Source organism: Humulus lupulus, chromosome 4 (genome assembly GCF_963169125.1).
Source record: "Humulus lupulus chromosome 4, drHumLupu1.1, whole genome shotgun sequence".
Lineage (NCBI taxonomy): Eukaryota > Viridiplantae > Streptophyta > Magnoliopsida > Rosales > Cannabaceae > Humulus > Humulus lupulus.
In genome coordinates, this window is record NC_084796.1 from 120,224,909 (window position 1) to 120,238,057 (window position 13,149).

General features: G+C 30.9%; 1 protein-coding gene across 13 annotated transcripts; it reads left to right on the forward strand.

Moving 5' to 3' along the window:
- The first annotated feature begins 2,492 nt into the window (after window positions 1-2,492).
- On the forward strand, window positions 2,493-7,550 carry LOC133830757 (callose synthase 3-like). Of its 13 annotated transcripts, none has more exons than XR_009892206.1 (10): window positions 2,494-2,823; window positions 2,903-2,981; window positions 3,610-3,686; window positions 3,982-4,080; window positions 4,174-4,233; window positions 4,630-4,711; window positions 4,819-4,868; window positions 4,953-6,048; window positions 6,129-6,207; window positions 6,748-6,845. XR_009892206.1 is itself a non-coding variant. In XM_062260818.1 (9 exons), the coding sequence occupies exons 3-8, from the start codon at window positions 3,730-3,732 to the stop codon at window positions 6,799-6,801; spliced, it is 381 nt and encodes a 126-aa protein (XP_062116802.1). In that variant the 5' UTR covers window positions 2,497-2,823; window positions 2,903-2,981; window positions 3,610-3,729; the 3' UTR covers window positions 6,802-6,845; window positions 7,297-7,550. The 13 variants fall into 13 exon arrangements, 3 of the variants coding, with proteins under 3 accessions (XP_062116802.1, XP_062116801.1, XP_062116800.1); XR_009892207.1 differs by having other exon boundaries at window positions 3,610-3,648; XR_009892203.1 differs by having other exon boundaries at window positions 2,495-2,823; window positions 3,610-3,777.
- The last annotated feature ends 5,599 nt before the right edge of the window (window positions 7,551-13,149 follow it).

The following is a 13,149-nucleotide window of genomic DNA, read 5'->3' on the forward strand; positions in this document are numbered from 1 at the left end:
ATCTAATGAATCATCATCATTTGATGACGTATGTCTGCTCGATATTGCTAGTCAAGTGCAAAGGTCATTATGTAGTGCTTGAACAACTTATTACAATTTTATTTGTTTTACATGTATTGTATTTTATCATTTATATATTTTTTGTGATTTAAAGATATATAACACCTTCGAGGGCCTATTCTTGATATTATAATACCAGTAAGCCTATAAATAAAGGACTCACTGGACTATTTAGAAGGTACACACTTTTACAATCAAAACTTTGTCAAATTGTAAATATACCTTATACTTGAGAAACTCAGGAGATTCTTGTTCTTCTGATCTTCAGTTGAGGATATATTATTCACTTGAAGTATCGACTAAATGTAGGTCATTAAAATTTTATTAGGTCGAACAAGTATAAATCTTGGTTTTTTTTCCTTATTATTATTTAGTTCTCATTTATCTATCGTTTCATATCTACATTGTCGTTGGCCATTTTTATGGTCAACAATGAACAACTCATTCTTTGCATCCTAGTCAACTTATTTTCACCACGTCATTTGTGCCAAAAATGGGTATAATAAAATTTATTTAGTTACAATCTAAGCAAAATGAACAGTAAGGAGGCTTTGAACTTTCTTAAGCTACTTATCTTACTTATGTAACTTAACAAAATTAAGACATCTATTGAGTTAGGAAAAGTATCTAAAACAATAAACAGTAACTAAATAAATACATTACCAAGACGTAAGCGAAATAATAATTTATTTTTAAAAAATAACTAAATTAATAAGTTATACCAAGTGTTCATTATAATAATAATTTACCAAATAGTAATTAATGTAAGTTAGAATAATGTTATCCAATTAATAAGTCATGTTTTCAAAAAACAAAGAAATAACTTAATGTCATGAAACTATTAAGAATGTTGAAATATAAGATATAAAGAAAAGAAATATGCATGATAATAGAGAAAGATGTAAAGAGATTGTGAAACTCTTATATATTATTTCATGGGGATTGAGTTTTATTTATATTGATAAATATGATCCAACAAAATCAAGTAAGTACCACAAATACAATCAAGAATTAATGCTGATATTTAATTTTGGGTAAATATCAAGTAAGTACAACAAAATTATTTTTGTTACAACGTTTATGTGACGCATATCAATTCTTATAAAACATATATACTACAGGCTATAATCAAATCTTGATTATATTTTCTCATAACAATATGTATATGCATTTATTTTACTCAATCTCTTGTCTATGCAAATTTATACAATAATTCATTTGTGTACAGATATACAAATTTCTCATTACAATTACCTTTTCTTGTACAAATATTTATTTGTACCCTATTTGTAACCCCTACAAGCTTTACTTCATCTTATGTGGGTAAATTTTATAATGTTTGGATTGCGTCAATTGATTTTTGCCAAAATTATATACACGTCGTTAATTCTCGACCAGCTTAATATCATGATTCTTGCTATCTCATAGTAGTTTATTGCATATGCAAACATTTAGGATTGTCGACAATAATTCATAATATGATAATTTCCTCCCATATTTATATACTTATAGAAATCTCTTAATTTTTATCATACTTGCCAGACATGTATATTTTTAGGTACTTATATAACCACTTCAATGGTTTCATTTATAATTGAATTTGTCATGTGTATAACTTTTTTAGGGAGTCTCTTTTGGAGCATAATTTTTATTTAATGTTAAAATTATCAATACTTATAATATTAAGATATCTTCATGAATACCTCTTGTTTACAACATCTTCAAGACGAACTAAATGAACATTTATTTTTATTAGTTTTACTTTTTTCACGTACACTTCAAGCGTTATTAGATTTATTCGGACTAAATTTAAATAATATTGATTTACAGTTGGCATACATATATGTATGATTTTATCATTTTGAATTTCAAGTCCTTATTTTGTGCAAGATCATTTTTCAAAATATTCATTGATCAAACTGCAATTCTCTCCCCTAATCTAGAGAATATTTTTAAAAATTAATACAACTTGTAGGGATTTCAATATAGCGCTATAAATCAATATTTTCTCCAACTCATATATATTGTTGGGTCATTTAACTTCAAGTTTAATAAATCACAATTATGAACTTATTTAATTTATGGAATGAGTCATATATATGTATGTATAATTAAAAATATATACAAACTTATAATGAACATATGATCCAATCACATCGATATGAAAATTTTGCAATAAAAATTCAACAATGATTCAATAATAAAAATAGAATATAATTCTACATTTGTTATCAAAAAATAATATAATTTTTTTCTCATACATATCGGACAAATAACACCACAACATTTTTGAGCTTATATTACATCAGAAAATTACATTTTTGTAAAAGTGTTATTGTTAAAGAATAGTGCCAATATCTTAACATTAATTGCACGGGCTCAATCCATATGATATTGAAGATTGGGCTTATGAATATAATAAGATTGGGCTTGTGATCTTTGCCCTCTCTAGTTTAGGGAAAGTAAATGGGACCCTTCCCTCTCCACGAACGAAGAACGTAGATTTGATATTCTCGTTCAGGTCTCGTTCCTACCGGTGGTGATCTCGTCGTAGACCTAATCGTCGGGAAATTCCACTATCTTCTGATCATTCGATCCTCTTCCTCTTCTCTGCTCTAGAACCTATCTTCTTCTTCATCTATGTTTGTTAACAGACTTTATCTTTAGCCCTTATTTTGCATATTTTTCTCTCCCTACTTGCTTAGCTACATATCCAAGTGACGACTTAGAATCAGAACTCAAAAATGGTGAAGCAGTAGTATGGTTAGATGGATTCTTTTTCAATTTTCTTATATTTCTGCCTTCAATCCACCCTGAATAACTGTTAATATTTGTATGATAGGTCCAAAGTCAAAGTTGTGGATGTTGATGGGTCTCGTTCTAAAGGAATTGCAATATTCTTGAGAAAATTCGGGGTTATGGTTTGTGTTCCTAAGTTGAATTTATGGTTATCCTGAATGTTTTCTTGTGTGGCTTGGTAAACTATGAGTCATCATGAATCCAATTGTTAGTTAAAGTTTCACTATGGAATTGTTTATAGGTCTCTTTTTTGTTTTAATGTATTGTTTGAATCTTAGAAAACCATATGCAATTGCAGAAATTCACCGTGGAATTTTTTGCTGAACTTAAGATTTCTTTGAATTCATCGTTTCGATTGGGGACACTAATAATCTGTAAAACTGGTGTGATGCAGTAATTCCATTGAGCGTTATGGTAATACAAGGAGAATTAACAAAATATTAAAATCAATTACAAACACTTCCTTTGTTCAAAGGATTCAAAGAACTAAATATCTTTAGAATATTAGAAATAGTTAGAAGGCAAAATTTCACTGTACTCCACCCAACCACCTGGTATCGTACAAAAAAAGTGGGTAGAAGGTCAAATTATGTAGTACCATCCTATCTTTGTTCTAATTTTTCATCTGTGGGTCTCTTGAAACCAGAAGAACATTATTCTTGTTTTTACTTTTCATGGCATTGCTTCATGGAAAATTGATGTTCGATTTTAACTTGTTCATTGTGTAATTAGTTGTATTGACTTGTGCAGCTTTTCTCGATGTGATACTTAGTTGGAAAGCACAACAGAGTATGTCGTTTCATGTCAAGTTACGATATATACTGAAGGTTGTTTCAGCTGCTGCTTGGGTGATAGTTCTTCCGGTTATTTATGCTTATACTTGGGAAAATCCTCCTGGATTTGCTCAAACCATCAGAAGTTGGTTCAGAAACAATTCAAATTCACCTTCTTTGTTTATTTTGGTTGTTGTTATCTAATTGTCTCCAAATATGCTGGCTGGAGTATTGTTTTGTTTCCTTTCATCCGTTGTTTCCTTGAGAGATCAAACTATAGAATTATGATGCTAATGATGTTGTGGTCTCACGTAAGCAAAATTATGCTATTTATTTTCACATCTTTCAGATTTTTGAGATTGCCACTTGCATGTTGAATTTCTGTTCAATTGTAGCCTCGCCTCTATGTTGGCAGGGGAATGCATGAGAGTATATTTTCTCTTTTCAAGTACGAATTAATGTTCTGATTACTGGAATTGGTTTATTAATATGACCCCTATGCTCAATAAGATATATGGTAAATTTGTTTTAAAATTTTCAGGTATACTATGTTTTGGGTTCTCCTTATAATCACAAAGCTGGCATTCGTTACTATATAGAGGTTTCTTTCTATACTCTATTCACCTTCAAAGTCTTGTTTCTTTGATCTACTAGTTTATGTAAACAACTTGAGATTTTATTTTTGAGTTGCCTTGGTTCATCTGATCTTTTATTTTTAAACAAAGCCTTAAATTTGTATTAACAATAGAAGATTAATCAAGGAAAAGTGATTGCAAGACACCCACTAAACAGGAACCAACATTAACAACAGAAGCCAACAAATTACACTAAAGTACAATTTTTTTTGCCAATCTCTGATAAAATCAAAGAGACTCCTTAACATTATATAACCGTACGGCTACAAAATTGTTAATATTATATAACCATGTGCCTTAGTCTTGAACATCTGATTAGTGCCATGCTGATGTACAAATATACACATTTATTTTGGATGCAGATAAAGCCTCTAGTAGGTCCGACAAAAGCTATCATGGAAGTACATATATCTACTTTTCAGTGGCATGAGTTATTTCCCCGTGGTAATGGGTTTACTATATACATATACATATGTGTAGTTGTATCTGAGTGCAGTTTCTATACTTTAGCTTCTTTGATCAAGTGATATATTGATTTAGTGTTTGTGCAGCAAAAAATAATATTGGTGTTGTTATAGCACTTTGGGCTCCAATTATTCTTGTATGGTTTCTGTTATCCCAATCTATATTTTTCATGTCATATCAACATGCATAGTTAGTTTACTGACATAGCAAAATTTTGCAGGTCTATTTTATGGATACCCAGATTTGGTATGCAATATTCTCTATGTTATTTGGTGGTATTCATGGAGCATTCTGTCGTCTTGGAGAGGTTCATACGTTCTTTCTTATGAATTTCGTTGTAGCTTTTTTACCCATTTAATAGTTGTAATCTCTGCTTGGTGGTTCTTCCTGCACCAAAAGATTACAAGATAATCTTTAACGTTGCTAAATAAATGTTTTGATTGCTAGATATGACCCCAATAAATTTGGTTCTTAAGCATCTCTGTAACGACTCAAATTTACTAATAAGGCTTAAGGGCCTTGATTAGTGTGCCGGGAGGACATAACTGGATTATGTGTGATTTAAATGATTAAATGCATGATTATATGATAAGCATGCTTATATAATTATTTGGATATATGTGATGTATGATTATGTGTACTAGTATGCATGTAGGCCCTGATTAGGTTAGAAAGGCATATTCGTAATTTTGGCCTGTCGAGGGCATACGTGTTAATATTTGTGATAAATTGTTGAGACCACATTATTATGTGGATATATTCGCAGCTTGTGACTCGAGGCGATCCTAGTGAGCGGTTTAGCGGAAAAGTCACAGTGGGGATTTATACCCGGCTCGTGGGAGTCTAGGGGTATTTCTGGGAATTTGGGAAGTATATTGGAGATTATTTGATATTGAGGAATATAATTGGTGATTAGTTAGGTGTCGGAAAGTAAGCGGTAAATATTAAAGACACTCGAGGAATTAGTGGAAATTGGGAGTAATGACCAAAATGCCTTTAGAATGATTTAAAGGTTTAGTTATTATTGGGAGGGCAATGTGGTCATTTGGCTTAATAAGGGATAAGTATTACTCTGCCTTTTAACACTTAGTGGAATGTTTAGAAACTAAAGGAAGCTGAAAAAGAAAAGAAAAGAAGAAGGAAGGAAGGATAAACAGAACTCTTAGGCTAACCCTTTTCTCTCATTCGGTTGGCCATTCTTCTTCATTTCTTGAGGATTTTCTGGAGCTGTAACTCAGGGAGAGCTTGGGCTAGAGCTTGGAGTTAGGGACCTTGATTAAGCTTGAGGATTAGCAGAGGTTACTCACCCAATTAAGGTAAGTTTTCAAGATTTTCTTCAGTTTCTGGTTTTGATGTTGAAATGGTTTTCTAAGTTGAGTTTTGATGGGAATTCTAGGGAGTTAAGCCTGAGGATTTGAGGAGTTGAAAGCTGAGGAGGTGTGGAAGATAACCTAGGTTAAAATTCTCCATTGAAGGTATGAAATTCTAGCTTTAAAGTTCTGAAGTTTCTGTTGTTTTCTGTTGAGTTTTTGAGCTTCAAGGTCAATCATGGTGGTTTCTTTATTTTGGAGTGCATGTGCCTAAGTTTCATATGGTTGGGTCATATGGGGTGAGTTATTGATGATGGTAGGCTTATTTTGGTGTTTGGTTGAGGTTTGGAAGGATTTTAAAGGGTTTTGGCTCGAGGAAGTTCAAAGGGGAAAATTAGGGTGTTGTCTGGCTGTGACTAGCACTATAGCGCTAGCTTAGGGTGCTACAGTGCTAGGCTTGGGTGTCTCGGCGTCTGTTGGCTCTGTTTGTAGCGCTACAGCGCCCTCTTTATGGCGTTGTAGCGCTACCCTGCTTCCAAAAGGGGGTTTTTGAGTTATTTCCTAGGGTTTTTGCTCGGGGGCTCGGGGTTTGATTCCACCACCCTGTTTGGTGGAATTAGGGCTTCCCGAGGGCTCGGGATTGGTCCCGAGGCTAGGTTTTGGAATTAAAGTTTGGTGATAATTCTAATCTATTGATGTGGCTAGGTGTACGCTAAGGCTCGGAAGGGATCGTGCTTAAGGGTCGGTTTCATTGATTAAAGCTAACGGAATCGGTTTCATTGATTAAAGCTAACGGAATCAAAGGTAAGAAAATTGCACCCGATTATGTGATTGTATTGGGACTAAGAGCTCCCTATATCTGTATGATGTCATAGATGATATTATGCAATGGGACATGTGATAAACGGCGTAAGAGTGCCAGAATCAATATTTGCGCACAGGATGCGGCTCGGCCACTGGTAGCTGAGGACAGCTTGATATTCACTGAGCTCGGTTTAAACGGGTCAGAGTCAGTGGGATAAATAGGGAGTGCGACCTAAGGGCGTCGACCCTGGTTATTATATGTGATTTGGTTATTATAAGTTAATTGGTTATTAATGTGAATTGGTGAACTTGGTATGCTGAATACCTGATTATGTGAATGTTTTGGATTGTTGAGTATACTGTATGAGTAATCTGATTGTTTGATTGATGATTATGCTCTGTTATTGTGTTTTCTTGCTGGGCCTTGACTCACGGGTGCTACGTGGTGCGGGTAAATGCAAGGACAAAGTGGACCAGTCCTGAGTTGGAGAGCTTTGGGGCTGAATGTATATAGTCAGCTGATCGGCCGCCACGGCCGAGGAGTGGTACAGGACGAGAATAGCCTAATTGTCTGTTTTTCCCTTAGAGTGGCTAGTAACTGTACTTTTATCCTGAAATTTTGTAAACTGTCTTTTAACGTTATTACTTTTGAGATCCCATGTAAAAATGTTTGATTATAAGAAGTGAAACTTTTGTAACCGAAATCTTTTAACCCTAGTCCAACTATAGTTTCAGTAACATGTTTCTAACTAAATGATTTGATTAGCAAGTCTTGCACCTTTATAAACACACAGTGTAACGGTCTTGGCAATCCAGGACGTTACAATCTCGATTTCAACTAAATGCTTGTTATAAAGATTTCAAGTAAATGTTGCTTCAAATTTGGTTCCAGATTCGAACACTGGGAATGCTGAGGTTTACACGCTGGATCTCTTAGTTGAGAATTTTTAGGTTTGTATTTTTTTTCCTCGATAAAATAATGTCCTTTTTTGTTTGTTTGTTTACAATGAAGATCCCATCTAACAAATAGAAGGGGGCAACAAAGTTTGCTCAGTTGTGGAACAAAATCATAAGTAGCTTTAGAGAGGAAGACCTTATAAGCCACATGTAATCTAGAACGAGTCTATCCAGCATGACATATACTATAGTGGCTCATTATGCGATGCTATTATTATTCTTATTGTACACATGCCTAATTATTTTTTTATAATTATCAGGGAAATGGACCTTTTGCTGGTTCCGTACTGGGCACTTGTTGGTCGCTCATAAACTATATCAGCTTTTACTTAATTACTATCTTGTGAATTTGGTAACTATTTTATGTTGTTTCAATATTTATCTTTATTTACCAATAAGTTTTTTTTATGTGTTTCTGACAACAAAAGGTAGTGAATCTAACTATTTAAACAACGTTGTACTTTACTACTCTAATTGACAAGTTACTTTTGGGATTAACCTTTATTCTTAGCATGTTCATTAGCCTATATGCTTAGCATGTTTATTAGCCATAAATCACAGTTATGAGTACTAGATTTGTAAAGTTCACCAAGAATCATATGCATTTTTTATATAAAAACGCATGCTTCATTTATGAGTACTGCTTGTTACCATACCTAGTCCAACAGTACAAAATTATTGTAATTTGGTATGAAACAGCCCACACATGATAAAATTTGTTGGTTTTGCTCAATTAGGACAAGGACTTCAGTGATGTCTCTTGGTCCAAGGACTAGATAAAGACAAGATACTTGGGGTGCAAGCAATCTCTCATGAAAGATTTTTACTTTTGTTTGTAAGAGATATGTCTCTTACCTTTGTTTTAATATTATGCAACTGCTAGAGGAGTTTGAATATCTTAAATATTCGTCCATACTGAAGTAGGATCTGAGAAATTTATGTTATGTGGTGAGATAAGGAAGAAAACATGTGTGTTGTTTGAATTGATATTGGCAAATAATTGGTTGTCAGTCTAGAGGAAATACTGTTTGATTTTATGTAGACTTATCTAGTATTGTTGTTTTATAATTGAATTTTGTTTGCGTGACAAGTTATGGAGCATCAAGTAATGGGTAAGTCTTCTATTTTCCCACATTTGATCACCATTTTCCCACAAGTTTGGAACTATGATAAATTTGTATAGAAGATTAAGTTTCAAATGAGATATTGATACTTTTGGCCAGTGAAGGGTATGAATTTGGTTAGGGAAGTGGAGAAAAAGGTTGCGAATGTCATCTGCACGGTAAGTCCTAGTGTGATGTTTCATCTGTACGTGATAAACTTTATAAATTTAAAAACTACAATTGCTTTGGTTAGGTATGTCATTATTAATAGTTTCCATATATGTATATATATATATATATATTTACCAAATGGAAGCAGACATCTTAACTCATCCATCAATGAGGTTTCAAGAGATCTCATTGTAAATTCCCATTCCAAAAAGAAGCAAGCATTTCTGGTATATTCCTCTCCCTATAGACGGTAGCAGTCAGTGACAAACCTACCCTAAACTTTGACTTCAAATTTTGTTTTCTAAGAAAATCATGACTATCTCCTAGGATGTCAGTCTTTGTAGAAAGAGTAGTTGTTTCAGAAATGTAAAACCTTTAATTTCTGTAAATCTTAGGACATAGTTCCTGTTCTAACTGAGCTTCGCCATGCATTGGACATGCAAGAAGCACTTGAATCACTTATTGAGGAAGGAAATTACTGCAAGGTGAGAATTGACTTTTAGTTGCATTTTATGGTCTACAAGCCTCAATACTCTAAAAAATAATTGGGCTAATGTTTGTCCTTTTATAGGCTTTTCAAGTTCTATCTGAATATTTGCAACTCTTAGATAGTTTCTTTGAGCTTTCAGCAGTACAAGAGATGAGTCATGGAGTAGAGGTGGATATTACATTATTATTATGAACAAGTTCATCATGGTTCATGCTTCCTTCATTATATTCTTACAAATTTCTAATCATAAGTTGAGTTTTAGTAGTTATATTGTTTTAATCCAGGGAATAATTTGGCTTAGAGACTTCAATTAATTGTTATCTTGTGTGCTTTTTTCATTTTAAAAGCACATAAGGTGCTCTACAAAATATCTCAGAGAATGACACCAATGATTGAGATGCCTTCTGTAGTTGTGTTCACTCTGTACCAGCTAGTAGCTTCTATTACTTAATTTGGATTATATTACCTTTTCTAGTTGATGCATACATGAATATATGTTTTATATTACTTGTTGCCCCTTCTGTATTTTGCAAGGGACTAAATTAAGTGCACAAACATAAACCTGAGACAATTATTTATTGAGATATTCAACCTATTCGTATGTTCTCTCTTTTCATGAGGCAATTAAGTGTACAAACATAAATTTGAGGTATAGAATATGTTGTATGTATGATTATAGCCTCATCTTTTCATTCTCTAGTTTACCTCGATTTTAATTCTATAGCTAATTATTCCAAAGAGAGATTTTTTATTCCAAAATTATTGGTTATGAAGATAACATATGAGTTTTATTTTCTTATTGCATATTTTTACTCTATGTTATCTAGGTGATGAAGATAGCGATACAATAATTGGATGCTTACAATTAACCAAGAGAAAGCATTGGACAAATGTTACAATTTGTATTTTATTGGACATGTTAGACATTATATTTCTAAGCATGAGTTCTTTTATTATGTTATATTTTGTACTTAATTGTTTTTTATTTGGGACACATGTATTATTGGATATTTTCGTTAATACAAGAAAATACATTAGACTTGATCAAACTCTAATTACGTTATTGGGACAAGTAGTAGGCATTTTAAAATTTGACAATTTCATTTCGAAAGTGTTATAATAATCATGAAATATAACATTAACAAAGAGTTATTATTACAAAATTATAACAATAATAAAATGCAATATTCCTTAATACGTAACATAAGAATTTTGTAATTAAAAATAGTAAAATTACATTTTGAAAATGTAATTAAAAACAAAAAGATTACATTTTGAAAATGTAATTTTAAACAACAAGATTACATTTGAAAATGTAATTAATAACTATAAGATTGCATTTGGAAAATGTAATTAAATAAAAGAAATATTTGACATAAAAAACCATAACATTTAGATAATGTAACTATTTACAATAAATAACACCAATATAATATAACGTTTATTTAATAACATGTAAAAAATGTAATCAAACATCGAGACTTTTAATAATATGGACAGACTTAACACTTGCTAAAGTGTTATAAAATGCATTTGATGACACTTTTCAAGAGTTATCGTAAATATTTTTTCTTATAGTGTAAATAACTATATATAGCAAAATGCAAAGTAATTTTCAGAAGAAATATAATTTTAACTTATAAACATGTATGAACAGTTTGAGAAATTAATGCACTAACATTCTAAGGAGTTGTACTTTTATAAATTATATATATGTAGTAAGAAATTTAACATAAAATTTCATAAGTTAAAAAAAAATTTAAACAAAACATTTGAAAACTAGTTGAAATATACATATGTTTCTTTTTAAAATTACAAGATATTCAAATTTATTTCACTTCCAACATGCAAAATATATCTACATGTTTCCTTGAGCACCATGTAGGAATTAATAATGAAAATAATCTTCTGATTCTTCATTAAAATTTAAGGAAATTATTTATATTATATTGCATATGATTGATCATGTCAAAGCAATTCAATTAATGAACTCCAGATACTTTGTATTTCAATAAAATTTTCAGCATATACATCATGGCTATAAGTTTCATTTTTTTGTATGCTAGAGAATGAAATAATTTTAATATCCTTAAAAACATATAATAACATTGATTCTTCAGGACTCAAAAGTCTCCATTCGATTTTGTAATATACTATGTTAAGCAACATTATATTTCACAATTTTCTCAATCCAATGGTGTGCTTGCTTAAAAACACAATTGTTTTTCAAATAAACAACTTCATCATTCATTCAAGTTAATACACAATGATAATAATCATATTTGTTGGAGCCAAATAGATATAATCATAATACGGATATATCACTCTTTTTTTCCTCACTTTCCTCCAACAGGTGATCAAATTTATTAATGAAATAAATCATTCCCCATTCTTATGACTTGATATTATATAAATATATATATATATATATTGTTACATACTCATTTGATACTTTGTATTTTAATAAAATATAGACTTGGTACCTATATTTTTAATAATGCTGATATGGTACACTATAATTTGAAATCGTACATACTTGATACTATGGGCTCAAATTTGATAAGTAATTTTTTTCAATGTGACAAAACTACCCTCAATTATATGTAATTAAGTGATTAAATTTGAATTTAAAATTCATATAATTGAGTGCAGTTTGGTCATATTGATAAAAATTAATTTACCAAATTTGGGCCTAGGGTACCAAGTATGTATGATTTCAAATTATAGGGTATCAGATGAGTATTATTGAAAGCATAGGGTACCAAGTTTGTATTTTGATAAAACACAAGGTACAAAATGGGTATTTACCCTATATATTTAAATGTATAAATGAAACATATTATGAGTCTTTTTTTTTTCGCCACATTCACAATTATATAGAAATTTTACAACTGGTACATAAAATTTATTTAACTTTAGCTAGCAATTGTATTAAGGTTTCATCAAGAATTTTTTCAAATAATCTTTGTGATTTTATAACACTTTGAGGAATGTAATTATAAATTACATTTTGATCAATTACAAAGTTCACTATAATATTAATAATTTAGACATTCTCTTATAGAAATGTGTAATGGATTATTGACATAAGTACCGACTATATATTTTTCTTATCACTAATTATTATTTGAATATCATTCACTTCAAGGAATAACATTGAAAATGTCTTGCTTCTGGAAAGAAATATTGCATGTATGATAACATCACTAATATATTTAATATCGATAATCTTTAAAATAAAATTTCATTTTCTTTCATTGTTTTCAGGAAATGATGTTTAAATAATTTTAAATGTGCAAAAAAATTGTAAAACATGTTAATTTCTTTATTGTGCAATTCTCATAAATTCAATGCAATAATCAATGGTATTTTCATTGAACTAATTTTCCTTTTGCTTCAATTATATTCTCATTATTTAATATTTTGATGTTTTGATGCAATTTTTTAGAAAATACTTTTGGGACATCAAAAATTAGTCTCCAATTGTATCAATCATAAAACATTTTTAATGTTCTTTAATTATTTTCATAGATGTAATATTATTGACAAATATGAGATAATCACTTCAGGAAATGCTTGCTA